This window comes from Larimichthys crocea, chromosome XXII, assembly GCF_000972845.2.
Source record: "Larimichthys crocea isolate SSNF chromosome XXII, L_crocea_2.0, whole genome shotgun sequence".
NCBI classification, from domain to species: Eukaryota; Metazoa; Chordata; class Actinopteri; family Sciaenidae; genus Larimichthys; species Larimichthys crocea.
In genome coordinates this window covers 2,363,318-2,383,409 of record NC_040032.1, presented here as the reverse complement: position 1 = coordinate 2,383,409, position 20,092 = coordinate 2,363,318, and the positions used below count along the sequence as shown (strand labels likewise).

Sequence of the window (20,092 nt, the reverse complement as noted above, 5' to 3'; positions counted from 1 at the left end):
TGAAAGTGGATGGACTACAGTATAATGTGCACAACCTGTTTGGGCAATGTCATAAACTTTTCAGAGCTTTGGAATTTTTCTCAACAGGAGAGGTTTAACTATGTTTAATCTTTCATTGATCAGATTTATTTTTAGTTAAAATCTGCCCATGTCAGATGGTGATACACAGTTGATTCATCCAATCACCTCGTCTATATTTTTTTTGAAAATGCCTGCCCCTTTCCCAAACATTTTCCATTGAAGACTTCCCAGATGGAGCTGTGTTACAAACCATCTGGACTGTGGGGGGTCACCTGGCACAGTCATGTGGTGTCAGAAGAAAAGTCAATAAGCTGCATCCCCTGGGGACCATGAATGTCAAGTCACGTTTTAGATATTTCAGTTTGAACTAACTACGGTATTTTTAGCAGCTAGTGTGGCTAACAGTTCTTACATTTATACATAAATATTATAACAAAGTGTTTTATGACATGTGTTTCCTGTGTTCAACACTGAATATAATTGGCACTGTGGTACACTGTCCTGGTGTGTGGAGTTTGCATGTTCTCCTCGTGTCCGCATGGGTTTTCTCCGGGTACTCCGGCTTCCTCCCACAGTCCAAAGACATGCACTTAACAGGTTAATTGGTGTGGATGTGAGTGTGAATGGTTGTTTGTATCTATGTGCCCTGTGATAGGCTGGCGACTTGTCCATGGTGTACCCTGCCTCTCACCCAAAGTCAGCTGATAGGCTCCAGCCCCACCATGACCCTGGTGAGGATAACGGTTACAGGTAACTTTTGTGTAAATGTGTTGACAGTACTTGTGTGTATAATTCATATTGTTTGGTCAACCTGCAGCAGTGAGGAGATTAGCCATGGTTTCACTTGAGACAGATATTTTAAAATTGTTGTCATGATAATAGTTCCCATTTTTGACTAAAAGCACCAGTAATCTGATTACATCTTTTTTTCTTGTAACTGTAACAGAATACACCTCTGTTTGTATCCGGATTACATAACATGTAATCCATTACTGCCCACGCCTGCAGGTTCAACTGACATTTCTTCATTTTAATAAACATTTTCTTTGAAAGAAAACTGGCAGCACAGAATTATTTAATGAGCCAATCGGCTGCATGAGGCAATGATTCAACCAAAAAAAATGATGGAATAAAATGGAAAAGATGTATCATAAAGGTTAACCTAAATTAATAATCAGTTAAATACACTGCCAATAAATAAACAAACATTTATGTTCTATGATGCACTTATGTCTGCCTATCACTGCTATATCGCCACATAATGATCATTACATAAAACAAAAACAGCCCATATTCTGTATTGGATTTGTATTGGATATATTAGATTGCTAGACAGCATTGTGTTACTCAGTCTGCATTAAAGTTATCATAATTTATATTAATTGAAGAGGTAAATGTATATTTAAGTTAGATTTTTTTTAAGATAAGATAGACTTCATTGATTCATCGCACATAGGGGAAAATGTACTTGTTATAGTAACTCAAGGTACATAAGATAGAGAAAAATAGCACTCGTAAATAAAAATACAACAGAAAAATCAAAGCTACATTCAAGTAGTGGACTACAAAGTTAGAGGTGTTTAAAGATTTGAATGGGTTGGTCGGGTTCTGGAAGTGTGGTTACAGCAACTGGGCAGGGTTGGTGTGGCCCAATGTGATATCTTATCATCACACGTAAAATCCCTGCCAGTAAGAAAGGAAGCATTGTACCCAAACTATATTGGCAACAGTTATTACATAATAGCATAAGGCTGCTGGGCAACAGCCCTGTGACATGTTGGAACACATGTGTTTGGTTCCAAAGGCTGCCAGTATAACGGTGGGTCAGCACATACTCACTTTATGTATGATTCTATTTAGGTTCCATCAGCATAAAATGTTACACTATCAGCAGCCTCTATTCTTGTGTGAATCCTTTTAAAACAAAAGCATTTTTCACTTGCAGATACTTTGCTAATGTGTGTAACATTGCATACAACATCCTATTGCTACAAGTGTCTGTGTACACGAAGAAACAGAAAGTCCTCACAAGCACTGATAACAAGTGCAATTTACGTTTCTGAATACATTTACCAGGCTGTCTTGAACTTTGATCGTTACATTCTTCCGTCATCAGGGTCAGGCAGGTTGGTGGGATGTACACTTAACAAACACACACGAGCTTAGACATCCCCCATGTGCAGTAGTTAGGCCGGCTGAGAGGAGCAAGAAGCGAGCAAGCAGAACATCCACGATGGCTGGAAGGAGACGAGGTCGAGGCAGCAACCAGCAGCAGCAACAGGCAGCCTCCCAAAGCCAAAAAGGAGGCCCCCGCAGGGTAAATCCTCCTTTGTCAACATGACACATGGCCACCACGGCCATTCTTCACTACACTATATTTCGTATCATATGAAAACTCTGCACTTCTCTTTTCAAACCTTTGTCTTTTGGACATTATTTTGTGGTGACACTGGATGTGAGAACACAAGTGCAATGTATGAGATTGTGTTTTTTTTTTTAAGTGGTTTTGATTAGAAACTTCTCTGGTGTGGGAGTGGAGAGGTAACTGATAAGCTGGGTGAGGCGATGAGGTGACTATGACTCGTGTTTTAAAGGGATAGTTCTGATTTTTTTTAAAGAGGGGTTGTATGAGATACTTATCCAAAGTCAGTGTATTACCTACAATCAGTCAGCGCTCCCAGCTGTGAAAAGCAAACAGTAGTAGAGCAAAGCACTGCTGAAGACAGCAAAATGATGTAGAATGTTTCAGACACATACAAAAATATTCATACTGCATATTCTCACTGTGTTTAGTTACAGCCTTTTATTTTGAAGCACTTCTGTTGTAATCCGTTTTTATTGCTCTAAATGTATCAGGATTTAACACATGCTGGACAAGAACATCGAACATTTATGTCTTGATTATGGAAAAATACGAAGGCTTGCAAAAGTATGTTCCTGCTCAACGGTGTAAAGTGAGAAATCATGACTGACTGTAAATTATAAACATGGTAGCAAACTGAAATTATTAGCACTCACACACAATTTCTGCAATACTATACAATATTATAGTTTAACACAGAACATGAAACATCAGACATTCGAGCAGACTCAAGAGTTCAAAGTACAACTTACAACACAGCAGATAAAGCTGCGTTTATTTATCTGCACAGATAAAAAGCCCATGACATAACGAGATGCTCATTACTATAAAGTGCTGAGATTATTCACATCTGTCTTGAAGATATTATCGAATCTTATCTATATTTGATCATAATTACAGTATATTCAATTAAAGCTTATAACAGCAGTTCTGCTGTAACACTGTTACTGTACCTGCACTGTTTGTTTTCCTCCCATGGATATATGCACGTTAGGTAAATCTGAAAGTTGCTGCGGCATGCTGAGACCCTGAACAGGACACGTGGTTTGGAAGATGGATGAGCTGAATTGGAAAAATGCATCGTTTGATCAAACTCAGCATGTGTTTTTTCTCATCTGGTCTCTTTGCTTTGTCTCTGCATTCAGGCTCTGCGGGAGCCAGCTGCTTTTGCCAAGACGACTGGTTATGAATCAGACATCCTTCATGAAAAGCTGACCATTGCCCAAGCGCGGAGGGGCACACCAGGTCAGCTAGTCAGGTCACCAGACACAGCTAGTGGCAGCAAGAAATAAGGGAAGACTAGTAGGAGGATTACTAACTCATGCATGCTGGTATCAGCTGACATCAACTGTAAAAAGTGATTTGAATATCAGTACAACGTTGTTTTATTGCTAGTTATTTGACTGATTTGGGAGTATGTCACGCCATTTGTTTAAAAAATTAACAAGAATAAAAGTATTTCAGCAAATCTTTATGAATAACAAAACAAAGAATTTGAGGTTTTGTAATGTTATGCTGGTATTGAAAAACATGTTTTCATATTTCTTATCATATTTCTAGCTCATCGTCCTGTGCGAGTCTACGCTGATGGAATCTTTGATCTTTTCCATTCGGGACACGCTCGGGCTCTGATGCAGGCCAAAAATGTATTCCCCAACACACACCTTATAGTAGGAGGTATGAAAACCTGCAGGTGGTTCAAAATGGCCTTTAAAGGACCAAAATTCTTCTTGATTAGTCTGAACAATGTCTGTGTGACAGGTAATCTCTGTCTCTGTGTCCCTAGTCTGCAGTGACGAACTCACCCACAAGTTTAAGGGCTACACAGTGATGACCGAGGATGAACGCTATGATGCCCTGAGACACTGCCGCTATGTTGACGAGGTGGTGCGGGATGCTCCCTGGACTCTTACCACAGAGTTCCTTCAGAAACATAAGGTTAAAGGTCACACAGCTTCTTACAATGTCATACAGCGACGACAGCAAAAATGCCTGGTGTTCGATCTGTGTGAACGCTGTAATATTTTGCTCACAGATTGACTTCGTGGCCCATGATGATATCCCATACACCTCTGCTGGATCAGAGGATGTTTATAAACACATCAAGGAAGCAGGTGAAGATATGAATGTTTATAAAAGTACCCATCAGTTCATCGTCAGAAGTTTAATTATGTAATTTCTCACATCACATGAATTAATCATTTATGTTTTTACATCAGGGATGTTTGTGGCCACTCAGAGGACAGAGGGCATCTCCACATCTGATCTGATCACTCGTATTGTCCGAGATTATGACATCTACGTTCGACGCAACCTGCAAAGAGGCTACACAGCTCGAGAACTGAACGTTGGATTCATTAATGTCTGTGATATTATATTTAATTGATTTTTTTTTTTTTTTATCTCAAATCGTGATGGTCACTTCATTTGTATTTTACTGACAGGAGAAGAAATACCGGCTCCAGAACCAGGTGGACAAGATGAAAGAGACCGTCCGTACGGTGGAGGAAAAGTCCAAACACTTTGTCTACAGAGTGGAGGAGAAGAGTCAAGACCTCATCCACAAGTGGGAGGAGAAGTCACGAGAATTCATTAGCAACTTCCTGGAGCTTTTTGGACCTGAAGGAGCCTGGGCACGTTTACTTTTACATTAATCTAAAAAATCTATCAAAAAAATCTATAAAAATCTTTTGTTGTGTATTTATATTATTTTGATTAATATGTAGAAAATAATTTTTGTGTGTTTTAACATAACCAGTGGCGACTCAAATTGCCCCTTTTTACATATACATTTATACTACATGTTGTTCTGTAAACTACAGAGGTGGTTTCAACTGCAAGGTAACCATTTCCCTTAGTTTTTAATCTTCACACTAAACTAAGCAAAGCAGCTGCTCACTCCAGCTTCAGATAGACATGAGAATAGAAAAAAAGTATTTGAATCAAAGAACTTTCATGCGTGGATCATTATGTAGAAAGAAGAAAAAGAAATAACTTGGTGCTCTCCTCATACACCATGCCTCATGGTCATAACTCAACTCATAATCAAGTAAAACATAGAAACTGACTGGATACTCACAACGTGCACTGTACAGGGACATATCCATAAATATGCTTAAAAAACATCATCATCACTGACTAATCATCACATTTAGAGGTTTTCTTCAGCATCAAAAATGTCATCCATAGTTCAACACAAGAAAATGATAACATTTAATCAGAAATATTTTCTGAAACCATCGTAAGCATAACATGACACCACAGTAAAACTCTTCTGTCTCTGTTTATGTTCAGCATGTGATCCAGGAGCGGAGTGGCCGTATGCTCCAGGCTCTGTCACCTTACTCTTCACCCCGTGGCTCTCCCAGCAGCAGTCCCACCAGAAGACGTTCAGTTTCTCCCGACTCGTCACCAGCGTCTGCCTCTGCCTCCCCCTCCTCTCTCTCCCCTCCTTCCTCTCCATCCTCACCTAAAAGAGAGTCACGCTCTCGTCGCAAAGCTTCCTCCAAACGCAGTGCACAATAATCTCTCATCATGTTTTGGTCATATTTATTGGCCTTACAGACTTTGATTAATCTGGCATTAATCTCGTACATAACAGATCTCAGGGTGCTATTCATTAAGATGAACAAATAAAAAAGAAAAACTGGTTTATTCAAGTGTAACATACAGTGTACGTGATGTTCCTTTGCTGAAAAGAACATTGAAATATTGCTTGGATTTCTTTTGTCTCCTGTCATTTGTTACTCTACTCTTACTGAGGACATACGCATAGTAGGGCAGGATAACAAGACACATTATTATTTGTTATGATTAGATTACTTTGCCTCGAGTGTCCACTTGAGGCTGGTTACAGAACATTTCAATCTCCATAAGCCCCCATGTTAAAAATCCAACACAGCAGAAATAAATGTTTACAGCCTGGTACAAAAAACACTTTGGGTCTCAAAAGGTAATTTCCCAGTTCTTGACAACTGTACTGAGGGTAAATTATTTGTTAACTCACCATTTAAATGATTTGAAGGTAGGTGCCATGCGTCTTCTTACAGCACCCAGGCTTTATTCCCCCTCAGTTCCACTGATGATCCATGTCTTTGCCCATTTTTAGATCAGCTGGGAGGTGGCCAACATGGCGGGGGGCCAGTGGCACAATTTTTTTTAGGTTACGGTTGAATAGTCTGTTTTGTTGATTATTAATCAACCATCTTTTCACATAACTTACTAATATGTTTATATATGAGTGGACAGGAAGATGTGCGTCCGTTTTCACCGTGACAAACACTTTTTTTCATGTTTGTGACAGATGGACAGTACTCCTTTATTATTATTCCAAATCTGATCTCGGTAATGAAGTTATATTTCTCACCGAGCTGTCCACGTTTATTTCTCCTGCGTTAAGGAGCGCACGTGGAGAAATATCTCAGATGCGCGTTTTGTAGTCCATCCTGAACTTTGTAGTTTTATCAGAAACGCGTCGATAACATCCGCCGTCGCGTTATGACGCGTCAGAGCGCTTGCATTCTCTGGACACTGTGGATGTCTTTTTTTTTTTCCTAAGTTCTCGTGAACTCTCCTTCACATCTTTCCTTTGGTCTCATCAATGTCAAGGAAAAGTGTTTAGGAAAGAACATAGGAGTTTTTTTTAATATATTATTATTGTTATTATTCAACCGTAGCTTCAAAACGGCGCTGTGAAAACCTCGTCACTCATGCTGTCCACTCTGTCTTGGTTGCAGGAGTTGCAGGCATTGCGGTTGTGCAGGTGGTTGGAGCGCTGTTTATCCACCTGGATACGTAACGTAACACACGACATAAACAAGTGACATGTTGCGGAGTTACAGTACTGTAATACTGCAACGAGCCACACGAAGGAGGAAGCAGTACCTAACAGATGCACGACATGAATATCATGCTTTATATAAAACTAGACTCATGATGATGAGATGATTTAAATAAAAGTCCGTCTCTGCTTCAAAACGACCGAGCGCTAAAATAATCTTTAAATCACATACGGGACTGCGTAAGAACTACAAACCCCATCTGCGCATGCTCCGCTGTGCCTGTGGCGTGCGCTCCCGGTCCAGTCTTTGGCTCGTTTGTTTTAAAACCCTTTTGGATGTGACGTCTCCGGCAGCTAATGTCTTACACGGATTAAACATGGCTCCTTCTCACGCACTGAGGTGGTGTAAACGGGCTCTGAACTGGGTGCCCGTGCTCTTCATAAACCTGGTTGTAGGTTGGTCTTACTACGCGTACGTCGTGGAGCTCTGTGTCTGTAAGTACTGTGGCTTTCGGAAGGACTCGGCTGCTGCTGACCCGTTTCTCTGTTTGCTTCCATTGATGTGGCTGAAGCTGATTAGATGCGTTTAAAACTATTGCAACATTGTTTAAACATTGACATGCATGTCATAGTGTGCAGTATAACTTATGGGAGAGGAAATCCAATGTCGTGATGCAGAGGTCAACATGACATGACATGAGTTTTTATGTGTTTTATGTTCATAAACTGACAAATCACTTTCACCCAAACATTTGTAATAACAGCGTGCATGCCTGCTGTGGCCATCAAGCTGTAACTGAAGTCATTTGATGCAACAGGAGCTCATAAGAGATGTCAAAGTCCAAAAGCATGGGGACGAATTATTGAATCGGGCGAAGAGACGAGACTGATTATGAAATAATCTGCTTCAAACTGTTCACAGAGCCATCGCCCAGCAGAGGATATGAATTCCTACATGTATGTCATGATCAGATGTGACCATCCAAGCTGAAACCAGTCTGAAAGAAGTTCAGCTCAATGGTCTTAATGTATTGATCAGTTGTGCGTGCCACGTTTCAGCCTGGAACTGATGATACCATTCTCAGCACGTAGAGGGACTGTAGTTAATGCCTGTAAGTCAGAGGCCGTGGTCAGGATCAGGACAGGGACCTCCTTGCTGCTTAAACAAAGCTCTCTGTCATGGGTGGGTCACTGCTGGCCGTGCCAGGCTGCTGCCCGCATGGTGCAAGAAAGGGGTTGGTGTGTGTGTGTGTGTGATGGGGTATGTATAGTAATGCATTCAGGACTTTCCTTACTGCTCACTAATATATTCTTTTTCTTTGTCTCATCTAGATACTATCCCAAATAATGCAGAACGGAGTAAGTGATGCTCTAATTACTCATGTTATTTAATCACACTAAAGCTTATACATAGAAATATAACTGCAAATAAAACTTTTATTTTTCTCAACAGTCAGCTATTTGGTCGTCTTTCATGTTTTCCTCACCATGTTCATATGGTCCTACTGGACAGCGATTGGGTCTAAACCAGCTGGACCCTCAAAAGCAGTAAGTCAGGAGTGTGTGTGTGTGTGTGTGTGGTGTCAGACTCCATGCTTTCCTATGAATATTTCTTACGTTTAAATACATGCATACAAAACTCAACAATTAAATTTCATCCATCACGCATTTGTTTAACTTTCTTCCACTCTTTTTTTCACTCCTCCCGTCAGTTCAGTCTGCCGAGCGCAGAGAAGGAGCTGTACGAGCGAGAGGAGCAAGCTGAGACACAACAAGAGATCTTGAAGAGAGTGGCGAGGAATTTACCCGTGTACACGCGCACGGCAGGCGGAGGTGAGGCCGTCACCGTGGTCCCCTTATTATTATTTTTCACACCCAGTAGTTGCTTTAAAGCGCACCATCAGGGAAAACCCCGTTAAGTAACCGTTTCACTGTTGTCACCTCTTGCACACAAAGAACGGTTGTCGTGGCAACTCGTGTTTGTCATTCATGCACAACCTCAAATAAGCAATGGCAATAAAATTGCGTAAACGCATTGCTACATTTTGCCCTCTTCCCCTTTTGGCTAAAAGTACAACACTGTACGCAAAGTACTCTTCTGCTCTGTGTTTACTGAACTGTGTGTGTTAAGAGGGTTAATTGGACTCAGGTGCACCTTGTTATCTCTACAAGCCACATCTCTGCTCATCAACAATTCTGACCTCATCTCCTTGGTTTCATAGTGACATTTTCACACTTTCTAAAAATAATCCCTTCATTAAATGGACCTAATAATAAATGAGGTAGATGGTCATTTTGTGGTTTAAACATTGAGAAGAGCAGGACTACCAGAGACACACACTGTGATGGTGCTCAGTCTTTCATATAAGAGCACTGTGTGAGTGTGTGTGAGGGGGGCAATAGTTATACACTAGTATTTTAATAATTCTGCTTTCATTTTGTATAAATAGCTATCCGATACTGCGACCACTGCCAGCTGATCAAACCCGACCGCTGCCATCACTGCTCAACCTGTGAGATGTGAGTGTTTTCGCCCTAGATTTAAAACCGTTTCATCATTTTTACTTTTATGTTTTCCAGAAATGACATGTTTTTCTCTCTCAATTCTCACAGCGACTTTGAAAACATAAAAAAAATATATATTAGTTCTAATTTATACATTATTGTGTTATTTCTGACTGTGAGAAAACATGAACTGCAGCTTCTGGTCACTGAAAGCGAAGAAAATAGCGAATGTGTTGTTAACTGCTGATATATGACATAAAAACACATTGACTTTTTAAAATATTGACCTCGTGTTTTCCTTACTCTCACTCTTAAAGGTGTGTGCTGAAAATGGATCATCACTGCCCTTGGTAGGACTTTCTTCAGCTATACATTTAAGCTGATTTTCTTTCAGATTTTCTGGAGAGAAAAAGCATATTTCATTTTCTGCCTCATGTTATCCGTTATGTTTCATTTCAGGGTGAATAACTGTGTTGGATTCTCAAACTACAAGTACTTTATCTTGTTCTTGGCCTATGCCTCACTCTACTGTGTAGTAATTTGTGCTACAGTCATCAAGTATTTCATCAAATTCTGGACCGTAAGTCCCAAAACTTCCTTCCTTTTTCTTTCTTTTTTTTTTTTGTAATTTTAGATCTGCATTCTCAAACGATAAGCCATCAGCAGCTTTGGTTTTAAAAACTTTGAACATGCTTGGTTTTAAAACTATGATACAGCATGTGATCAGCCGCTAGTCTGCATCTTTGTGGCACTGCGGTTCCAAAGAGTGTGATGAGATCAGGTGATCCTGTTCAGCATGCTGCTTTGCATGGGACAATGGCTCCTGTTCATGTGGTCCAACAGTAAAGAAGTATATTGTGTTCAGCAAAAAACCCTAAGACAATAATGGATGGTGCAAAGTTGAACTGTCCATCCCAGTCACTTGTTGGATACAGATGATTTGACATGAGGAGAAGAAATATCTTTTTCCATGATTGACAAGATTTCTGTTCTTTTTTTTCCCCCCCTCTGAAGAAACAACTGCCTGACACGCATGCCAAATTCCACATCTTGTTTCTGTTTTTTGTGGCGGCCCTGTTTTTTATCAGCATCCTGTCACTTCTCAGCTATCATCTGTGGCTTGTGGGAAAGAACAGAACCACTATAGGTAGCTATAAATAAATGTGCCATTTAATTCAACTTGTATCCTTTTAAAGTCACCACTGACTATCTATATTTTTATGTTTTCAGAGGCATTTAGGGCTCCTGTCTTCACGAATGGTCCAGACAAAAGTGGGTTTTCTCTCGGCTTTAGACGTAATGTAGCTGAGGTGTTTGGATCCGAAGCAAAGTACTGGATATTTCCTGTTTTCTCATCGTGAGTCTGCCATGAACTTTTTCTATAACATCAGTTCTTTTAGTGGAGTAGAGAAAATAAGATTAGACAATTAACCCTGAATTCATCCATTCAAACTAATGCCGTCTTTATCTCTACTCTATCAGTCTAGGAGATGGACATTCTTTTGTTACTAGATCGGTGCACATAGATCCTGAACAAGCTAACAGCATCCTCCAGCAAAATGGCAAAAGGTGAATACTGTTTTTTATTTTGTTGTTTCAAATATCAGTTTTGTTTGCTAAGTGTTAATCTCTAATGTGACTTCAGTCAAAGCCCTGCTGATGGGGAGGCCCACCCTGTACACACAGCGGACGACAGCAAAGAAAAGACAGGTTTGTTGTTGATCCTTTTGCTTACATACATCTTACATTCTTATGCCTCTGCACTGGCAATGGCCACGGCTGGAGGTACTATGATTTCAAGATCCATCTGTATGTCCTGTTCTTGTGAACATGATGTCAATTTTTATTTTCTTGGCACAAACGTGCACTTGGACTCGAGGATGAGCTGATTAGTATTCAGTGGTCAAAGGTCGAGAAACACTGTAACCTCACACATTTACACCAATATTCAACACCATAACTCAGATGGGTAAATTTTGTCAGATACTGAATTGGCACCCTAATTTTGGGTTCCCAGTTTGGAACTGTGGTGATTGTATAAACCTTCTGCTCTCAGGTTGAATATGTACATGAACAAATACAATATCTTTTTTATTAAATTCCTTCAAAGTTTCACTCCATACATTTAGATTTTGGACACACATGGATGTTGACTTGGCTGTTTGGCTGAGGTATACAACTGCAGGGCAGAAAGTCTGGTTTTACTTTGCATCACAACTTGTATGTTAAATGTTTTTGAGATGATTTTCCTAAAACTTCTCTTTTGTTTCCCTTCAGACGGAGGCCAGACAGTCTCAGTAACTATGGAGAGTGAGCCTTAGCAGGTTCGTGGACATGACTTGAAACTGTAGACGGTTTGCTGGTTTGTCCTCCTCCTTTGTTTATTTGAACTTTGTTGACTGTTGCTGCAGGTACACCAGCAATGAGCTCATCAGTTATGATGCCTTAAACCAGGAGCTTCAGCACCTCCACAGGAGCCATCCTCCATCTTCACCCTTCATCTAGTGTGCTTTAAATAGCACCGCAACAATTCTGTTATCATGTCATAAGAGACTGTACGGTGACCTCATAGACTGCACCAGTCTGAAGCAGAGGCGATTCATACTTTGTCTTGAGTCAAAGACATTCAGACATTTTGTTATTATTTCATCTAAAAAAACTCTGGGACTGCTTTTTCACCCTTGAGCCAACACATGTCTTCATTGTCTACATACATACGTCACGTACCTACATGGATTAATCACATTTTAAATGTAAAGAATTATTGTTTGTCAGTATTAATCAAGCTTTAATAACTAAGCCTGATCATGTCTGATGAAGAGCAGAGGGAGCCATGCATTAATATAACTCCACAAAATGGTGAAACATTTCAACCCTGTCAACTGTTTGTGCTCAGTATCTTAGTTTCAACTCAGTGCAATTATTAAGAGCAGTACTCAGTTATCAAATGGTTTCATTTTGTTAACATGACATTTAAAAGTCTTTGTGTTTACAATTTTAATATTTATTTTTCACATTATAGATTTACACTCTGGTTAAACATACAGCTTAAAATGTGAGGACCAAATCCAGATTGCATTCAATACAAAGTTATAATCAATGAGATTTTTCATTTTACTATAAATATTTGTAACTTATTTGTTTTCAGGGTTTTATAATTGCATTGTCTTTCAGTGTTTATTGATTTAATTATAGTGGCTTATTTGTTTCAATTTATTTATTTAGCTTTTTAAAAAAAAAAAGCTTGTTTCTTCTCTTCATGAAGTCCACAGAGTGTTTTCACTTTCATGATCAATCCTTTGCTACAGTATGGGTTTGTTTTTCAATTAATCGTGAGTGTTAATGCCAAGGATTCAATCTGGGGTTGTTGTTTTTCCAATTTAATGATGATCCTGATTTGAAAGCTGGAAAGTAACAGCACAAAATAAAACTAGAATAAAACCATGTAACAATATTGCCAGAAAGATCAGTGACGTTTGATCCACTGTGTCCTAAAGCGGCATAGATGAACCAGTGATTAAAGAGTAGGCTAGAGTCCTTTCTGTGCTCCTGTCAGCTGTTTCATGTTCCATGTCACATTCTTTTTAGTGGAAATTATGCACAGCACGGTGTGACATTTGCCTGAGTAATTAGTAGATGATAATAATGTGTAGATATACTGATACTGGCTGAGTGAAAGCACATGTGAATGTACTCACAGTAGTTTAATAACTAACTTCACTGACTGAAATGAGCAGCTACAGCTGCTAATGTGGGAAGTTCTGCTGTTGCGTGATGTGTAACAGTAAATGCGATGTGTGATTCTTCATCTTAAACCCTGTTGCACTGTTTGTAACAAATTAGACAAATTAAAAATGTTTACCTGACTGTAAAATAACGCTTTATGCTTTATGGATTACACAAATTTTCTGATGTTTATCATAAACAGTTTAAGCTGTTACAGATTTGTCCAGATTTCAATCAAATGTGTTTTGATATAAGATCCTCTATGAAGTCTAGGGGGCAGTCCGGCACAGATCTGGCCCTCTTTGACTAGTTTGTTGAGTCTTTACTTGTCCCTCTCCGTGCTCCCCCCTCCCGAGCACACTCCAAATGACCTAATTCTCCTCAGTAAGTGAAGACGACTTTGGCCCTTCTTGTACGGGACGTCTGTGTGTCCGACAAGTCCAGTTTGTTGTTGAGGTTGAACACCCAGGTATTTGTATGCTCCCACATGGAAAGACACCCTGAGACCACACCAGTGGTGTCCAACGATGGCTTAAGAGAGAACTTAAGAAGGTGACAGCTGTCAGTGTTGTGTCTGACTGATGTCTACTGGGTGAAGAGAAAAGGAGAGAGCACCGTACTGGTCTGTTGGTGATGTGGTTGATAGTCCAAGCAGCCGGGTGGCAGTCAACTCCTATGCTTCATTATATTGTTTTATTGTTGGTGCTAAGTGTGATCTGTATTCATGCATTTAAAATAAACTGTGCTGAATTAATTCAATTCAACTCGTATACAGATGACAGGTATTTCTTTGAGCTCCTACTAGAACCTAAAAGAGTACTTGCATGTCTTGGGGAAGGGGGAGTTGTATTGGGTGTCACAGTTCTAGCTATATTGTTAATGATTTGTTAGAACACAGCAACTCATCGCTTTCATCCCATAGTGAGAACAAAACTTGACATAATGTATTTTGTCTTTTTCTTACTTTGAATATATCATATAGATGGTATTTGGCTTTTTACGTAATAATCACTTATGATGCAGCATAGATTATTTTAAATGCATGAAAAAAAGACACTTTCAGAGATTTCTGAAATGTGAGCAGCCATAATACACCTGGAGTTAGAATTCATTTTAAGTCACATCTATAGTATTTTATGTCTATTGATTTAGTGCATGTGTTTATGAGTGTATATTATAAAATATTATAATTATTATTATATAAATATTATTAGAATTCACTATGAATGCCCACATAACACACAATAGGTGGGGTCTTCATGCTAAGTGTTACCCGATACTCTCTCAGTTTTCAATAATGATGGTGTAACTGTTCTTTGAAAATGAACCCAAAAGTTACAACTTCAATCATAGATGCCACAGAATATAACCCCCCGTATAAGCGGTTGTGACACACAGATGTCGTTTTATTCACAGAGATAGTTGTGACACAAGAATGCACGTTGAAGATCATTAAAGGCGCTGATGACATGCTCAATCGAGTGGTTGACGCTTTGTCTGGCATGGGAACAATATAACCAGGGAACAAGATAAGCAGATTAGGTGGGAAGAGGTTGAATAACCTCAGTGTCAATCACCTCTCCATTAAACAGATAAAGTCGGGTGTATCAACCAAGTCTGAACACTCGGAAATAACACACCCTGTCAAAGTTCATCTCTCCTGACACACTCACTGGGTCTAACCATTTTAATGAAAACTCTGACCTTGGAGTTATTTTAATTACTGCGACTTTAGCCTGTGAATGAATGAGCTGCAGTTGCTCTCATAAACGTCTAAACTCTTAACTTGTCATACCACCTTCCCTCCTTAAAGGACACCTAAAGGGTAAAGTACACAGGCTGTTGAATCTACTGCTGGAATGTGCTGGCTGACACTGCGATGTAAAGGAACAACAGACTGATACAGTCACAACCTACTGGTATGGTACTTTACTGAAGTCATTTCTACTGAGAGAGAAAGCTGGGAACAATTAAGATTTTTTAAAACTTTTTTGTGTTCAAACTTTAGTTTTTTAGTCAATTTTTCAAGAGGAAGTGGAAGAGGAATCTCCAAGCAATGGACGAAGCTCCCAACAGCACCATTCATCCAGCTTGTTTACAGGAGCCGCCACTGGCTATTGATGTGATCAAGCGTAAGTAAACTATGTTACCACATCCTGCTAATAATGTTTCCAATGTGTCTGAGCTAATGACATGATGATTACATATATATATTACATATATATTATATATGTACTGTTCTATGTAATAATCCCAACCATTCTCTCTCCCTCTCTTACTGTTTTAAACCAGAGCTAGATGTGTTTGACTTTTGTCTGTACTCCGTTCTGACCCTCATGTCCTGCATCTCCCTGCTGCTGTACCTGGAGCAATGCATCTATATTTATAAAAAACTCCCCTACCCCAAGAAGACAACCATCATTTGGATAAATGGTGCAGCACCAGTAAGCATTCAGACCTGTTTTGTTATTAGAGTGTGTTGCTATTTCTAAAAGCAACACGAAATGTAATTATTTCAACCCCATAAAACATGAAAAGAACATAAAACAAACCATGCCATTTAACATTAGTCATTAGTACTGCTGATACTCTCATTTTGCACACTATTGTATTTTTCTGTTTCAGGTCATTGCCACCATGTCTTGTTTTGGGATGTGGATCCCGAGGGCAGTCATGTTCACGGACATGACATCTAACTGGTGCGTTTTCTCTCAACTCTACTTAAAATGAATACACAGTGCAAAGTATTTAGTCAGTGGGGTTTCTTTCATTGATATTTCTAAAAAGCTGTGCATGATATTGGTATTCATAACTGATAACGAGATAAATTGTCATTTTTGTATGATAAAACTCTCAAATTAACTTGGCCAGAGGATGAAAGCCTGATGGGAGCTCTTGTTAAATGCAAACACACAAATCTTCTCTAGTTTCTGAACATTCATCCTTTTTTCACCTTAAACAATAAAAACTACCACTGTCCAGTGTCTGTTATCTAATAGCTGTAACCAGTAGCTAGATCCCAGTGAACTTATTATCAACTATTATCTTGTTCGGCATATCAGCATCCAGATTATAACAGAAATCCATATCTTCTTTATATTATATATATATGTAATTTTATGTAATTATTTTTAGCTCAACAAACTTTTCCGAGCTGTCATTAGGATAGCTGTAGGATAAATCATCCTAAATCTAAGTTTGCTTCACAACTTAAAAGCTTGGTATGAACTAGCTGAAGATCACTGCTGTCCGACGGTCATGAATCATCAACTGCAATAAAACGAAGGAGGTCTTTATCATTTTTGCCATGTACTTATCAGTACAATTTTATGTGCGTTCTATGTACAAGTACAGTATACAATTAACTGCTGGGTCATTCACCCCCACTATGAAAATACAGTTTATTACTCCATCCTCATCCTGATTTATATCTGCTCTTTATACATACCAGACCATAATAATAATTACTTCTTTTTCTCTTTTTCTCTGTAGTTACTTTGCAGTCGTGGTGTATAAGGTCTTAGTTCTAATGATCGAGGAGTTGGGAGGTAGCAATGCTTTTCTGCAGCGGTTTTCTGGTAAAACCTTCAGGATCAATACAGGACCCTGCTGCTGCTGTTGCCTCTGTTTACCCCGGGTGCCCATGTCGAGGTATTTATATCTATTTATACACTCAGGGTATTCAGTTCTTGTTCAAATAACTCAAGTCTGTGTTCTTTGCTGCTCATAAATTGAGCTTTTTAAGTTAATTCAGTCCTGCTGGGTATATATATATATGTGTGTTTATATATATGTGTGTATATATATATATATATATATATTAAATGCACATTGTCTTGTGACTGTACACATTTCCAATGTGCATATTTTTTTTTTTGATGGGATGATTCAGGCGATTGCTATTCTGGTTAAAGTTGGGTGCTCTTCAGTATGCAATCCTAAAGACGGTGCTCTCTGTCCTCGCCATAGTGCTGTGGACAAATGGCAACTTTGATCTCTCAGATGTAAGTTATCTGAATTGTTCCTTTACATATCTGATTGTGTTGAAAATGAACTGAACATGGCATGAAATTGATTTAAATACTCCTTTGCTTCTTCTTCCAGCTAGAGATCACTGGTACAGCCATTTGGATTAACCCATTCATCGGCGTTCTCACTATCATCTCCCTTTGGCCTGTTGCCATCATCTTCATGAACACAAACAGCTTTCTACGCAGCCTCAAAATAGTACCCAAGTATGCCATGTACCAAGTGAGTCAACACAACCAATATTAAAACAAACTGGATATTTTCTATTTATCCTGCATTGCTTCACCCAACAAGGGAAACTATAAATATATTTTAACATTAAAAATAGCGACACAAGCACTACCAGCTGGTGTGACATCACAGTAGACTAGAGGTAATACACTGACTATGGATAAGCACCTGGTACAACCCCACTTCAAATAATCTACTTGTCCTTTAACTGCATGTAGAAAATACTGTCACTGTCACTGACCAAGTATTGCTTTTCTCTTTAGCTAGTACTTGTATTGAGTCAGCTTCAGACATCAATTATTAACATCCTGGCCTTGGATGGAACCATCGCCTGTGCCCCTCCTTTTTCTTCTCAAGCACGTGGATCCAGTAAGAAACATCTTCCTGCATGCACTACATACACGAGAAGTGAAATAATCCATCTGACACCCTCATTTCTCTCTCTCTCTCTCTCTCTCTCTCTCTGTCCTGCAGTGCTCAGTCAGCAGATGATGATCATGGAGATGTTCATCATCACTCTGGTCAATCGTTTTTTGTTCCGTCGTACATATGAGGCGCTTCCCTCTGAGACAGTTGACAATGACCACAATGCCAAAGCTGAGCTGCAGCCTGCTGTCATGGAGCATGATGTCTAAAAAAATGACACAGTGATCTTTAATTATGTATAAGATATTCTAAGTTAAGAGATCATCATCACATTGTCGAACTTTAGTCTGAACTGTTTTTATTTGATAAATAATAAGGGGAGAGAACATCCCTATTTAGGTAACTATCAAATTTCTTTGTACATTTCACACAGCACTCATTGATATTTGTTGATATCCGTATCCTTCTGTATAGGTGGGTTGGTTTCTGCTTACACAGTGAGGTGTATGGTGTATCCAGAGTAAATAGGACATTGATTCTGGAAAGAGATATTGGCTGTTGAATTGTTGATATGTTTTTTTTACTGCCAGTTTTCGTAGCTTTCATAAACACTTGAAACCGAGAGAAACAGCTAACCTAGCTTTGTCCAAAGGTAACAAAACCCACCTACCAACACCTCTAAAGCTCACTAATTAACACGTCTTATTTGTTTAGTCTATGCAAAAAAGTGTTAAAGTTTTAAAATGACACATTGTGGGTTTACAGGAGAGTTTTGTGCAGGACGTCTTCATAAATTTTGCACATACATGTACAGAACTTACCATACAAATGAGAGTGGTATCAGTCGTCTCATCTTAGTCTCAGTCTGCAAGAAAGCGAATGTGTACTCTCATAACAACAAACTATTCCTTGAAGCTGAACTGGTTTAAAAAAATAAAAAATATATTGGAAACATTTTAGTGATAGCATTTTCTTTTGAAACTATGTCCATCCATCTCTGCTGCAATCATTAATTCTGCCTGCAATAATAGACCAATTTCTTTGTTCCTTTGTGCAACTGCATACCAGTGTGAGCCTGTACCCTTAAACCTCATACTGTGTCTTAACATAGCCTGAAATTAGTTCAAAGATAGCTGACCCACTTACTCAGACTTATTTGGGTGAAAGAATACATGTGGATGAGACAGCAGCTTTATTTTTACAGCCGTCTGCAGCCAAACTCTACCATGTGTTGTTTCTTCAGCAACCACAAGAGGCCATACTTGTTCTATCCCAAACCTTCATTAACCTGGTAATAATGTCTAATTTCTAAAAAAAAAAAATACTTCAGACAAACAAAATGGTTACATATCAAATTCAATCCAAAATCTGTTTTTTTGGATTCAACACTTGCTTATTTTAAAAAAGGAGAAATCATATGCTTGTACATAATATCAAGCAGAAAGTGCATTAAACTGATAACACTTGATGATTGTGCTAAGATGATGCACATGACTGACCTGGCTTTAATTTTTATACCTTTTTATAACTTCGACGAGACAAATAATTGCTAAAATACTGTGTCATCATATTTTCCTAAAATGACATCTAACATTTTACTATTAACACTATGATACTCAAATAGGCATATAGGTTAATATTGTAATTATCTACAAATGGTAAATGTCATAAATGGTTGCACTTTAGTTTAATAGCCTTTATTTCTTTCTTTCTTTTTTAAAAAAAATAAAATCTTATAATTTTTTATACTGGGGTGTCTTACAGTAGTTTCCTGCAACACTGTGAATAAAACAGGTTTATTTAGAATAAAAGCAAATCTGTTCCATTAAAAGATGATTAGGCTGCATATAGAGGTACATTGTATTAATCTGGATGAGCTGGTTATACAAAGCCAGATCATCCAGAATTCAAAATTTGGTCCTATTAATGGGGCATTTGTCTTTGCTGTTTATGTAAACAGTCATCAGACAGACAGCAAGAGAGAGAGGAAGAGAGAGCCGCGTTCATGGTGGGTTGATGACAGCCTCTGGCTCTGCATTGCTGACGAAAGCTGCTTAGCTCCTCAGTTGCTA

General features: G+C 38.9%; 3 protein-coding genes across 5 annotated transcripts; all 3 read left to right on the top strand.

Annotated features, from left to right (window-relative positions):
- Positions 1-2,047: 2,047 nt before the first annotated feature.
- LOC104924588 (choline-phosphate cytidylyltransferase B-like) lies at positions 2,048-6,106 on the top strand. Its single transcript, XM_010737983.3, has 8 exons — positions 2,048-2,338; positions 3,529-3,628; positions 3,944-4,060; positions 4,170-4,321; positions 4,419-4,497; positions 4,603-4,745; positions 4,828-5,016; positions 5,678-6,106. Exons 1-8 carry the CDS (start codon positions 2,255-2,257, stop codon positions 5,906-5,908), a joined length of 1,095 nt encoding a protein of 364 aa, XP_010736285.2. The 5' UTR covers positions 2,048-2,254; the 3' UTR covers positions 5,909-6,106.
- Positions 6,107-6,331: 225 nt separating this feature from the next.
- LOC104924590 (palmitoyltransferase ZDHHC20-like) lies at positions 6,332-13,604 on the top strand. 2 transcript variants are annotated; one of them, XM_010737984.3, is made up of 13 exons: positions 6,391-7,658; positions 8,496-8,522; positions 8,617-8,711; positions 8,876-8,996; positions 9,614-9,683; positions 9,986-10,018; positions 10,128-10,248; positions 10,683-10,815; positions 10,899-11,025; positions 11,151-11,237; positions 11,314-11,378; positions 11,946-11,992; positions 12,080-13,604. In XM_010737984.3, exons 1-12 carry the CDS (start codon positions 7,430-7,432, stop codon positions 11,987-11,989), a joined length of 1,152 nt encoding a protein of 383 aa, XP_010736286.2. In that variant the 5' UTR covers positions 6,391-7,429; the 3' UTR covers positions 11,990-11,992; positions 12,080-13,604. The 2 variants fall into 2 exon arrangements, with proteins under 2 accessions (XP_027129505.1, XP_010736286.2); XM_027273704.1 differs by lacking the exon at positions 10,128-10,248 and having other exon boundaries at positions 6,332-7,658; positions 10,682-10,815.
- A 974-nt stretch (positions 13,605-14,578) lies between these two features.
- Positions 14,579-19,276, top strand: LOC104924591 (organic solute transporter subunit alpha-like). Of its 2 annotated transcripts, XM_010737985.3 has the most exons (9): positions 14,579-15,313; positions 15,403-15,526; positions 15,687-15,838; positions 16,020-16,093; positions 16,887-17,045; positions 17,287-17,398; positions 17,499-17,645; positions 17,918-18,023; positions 18,129-19,276. In XM_010737985.3, exons 2-9 carry the CDS (start codon positions 15,451-15,453, stop codon positions 18,287-18,289), a joined length of 987 nt encoding a protein of 328 aa, XP_010736287.2. In that variant the 5' UTR covers positions 14,579-15,313; positions 15,403-15,450; the 3' UTR covers positions 18,290-19,276. The 2 variants fall into 2 exon arrangements, with proteins under 2 accessions (XP_010736287.2, XP_027129111.1); XM_027273310.1 differs by having other exon boundaries at positions 14,579-15,526.
- Positions 19,277-20,092: the final 816 nt, after the last annotated feature.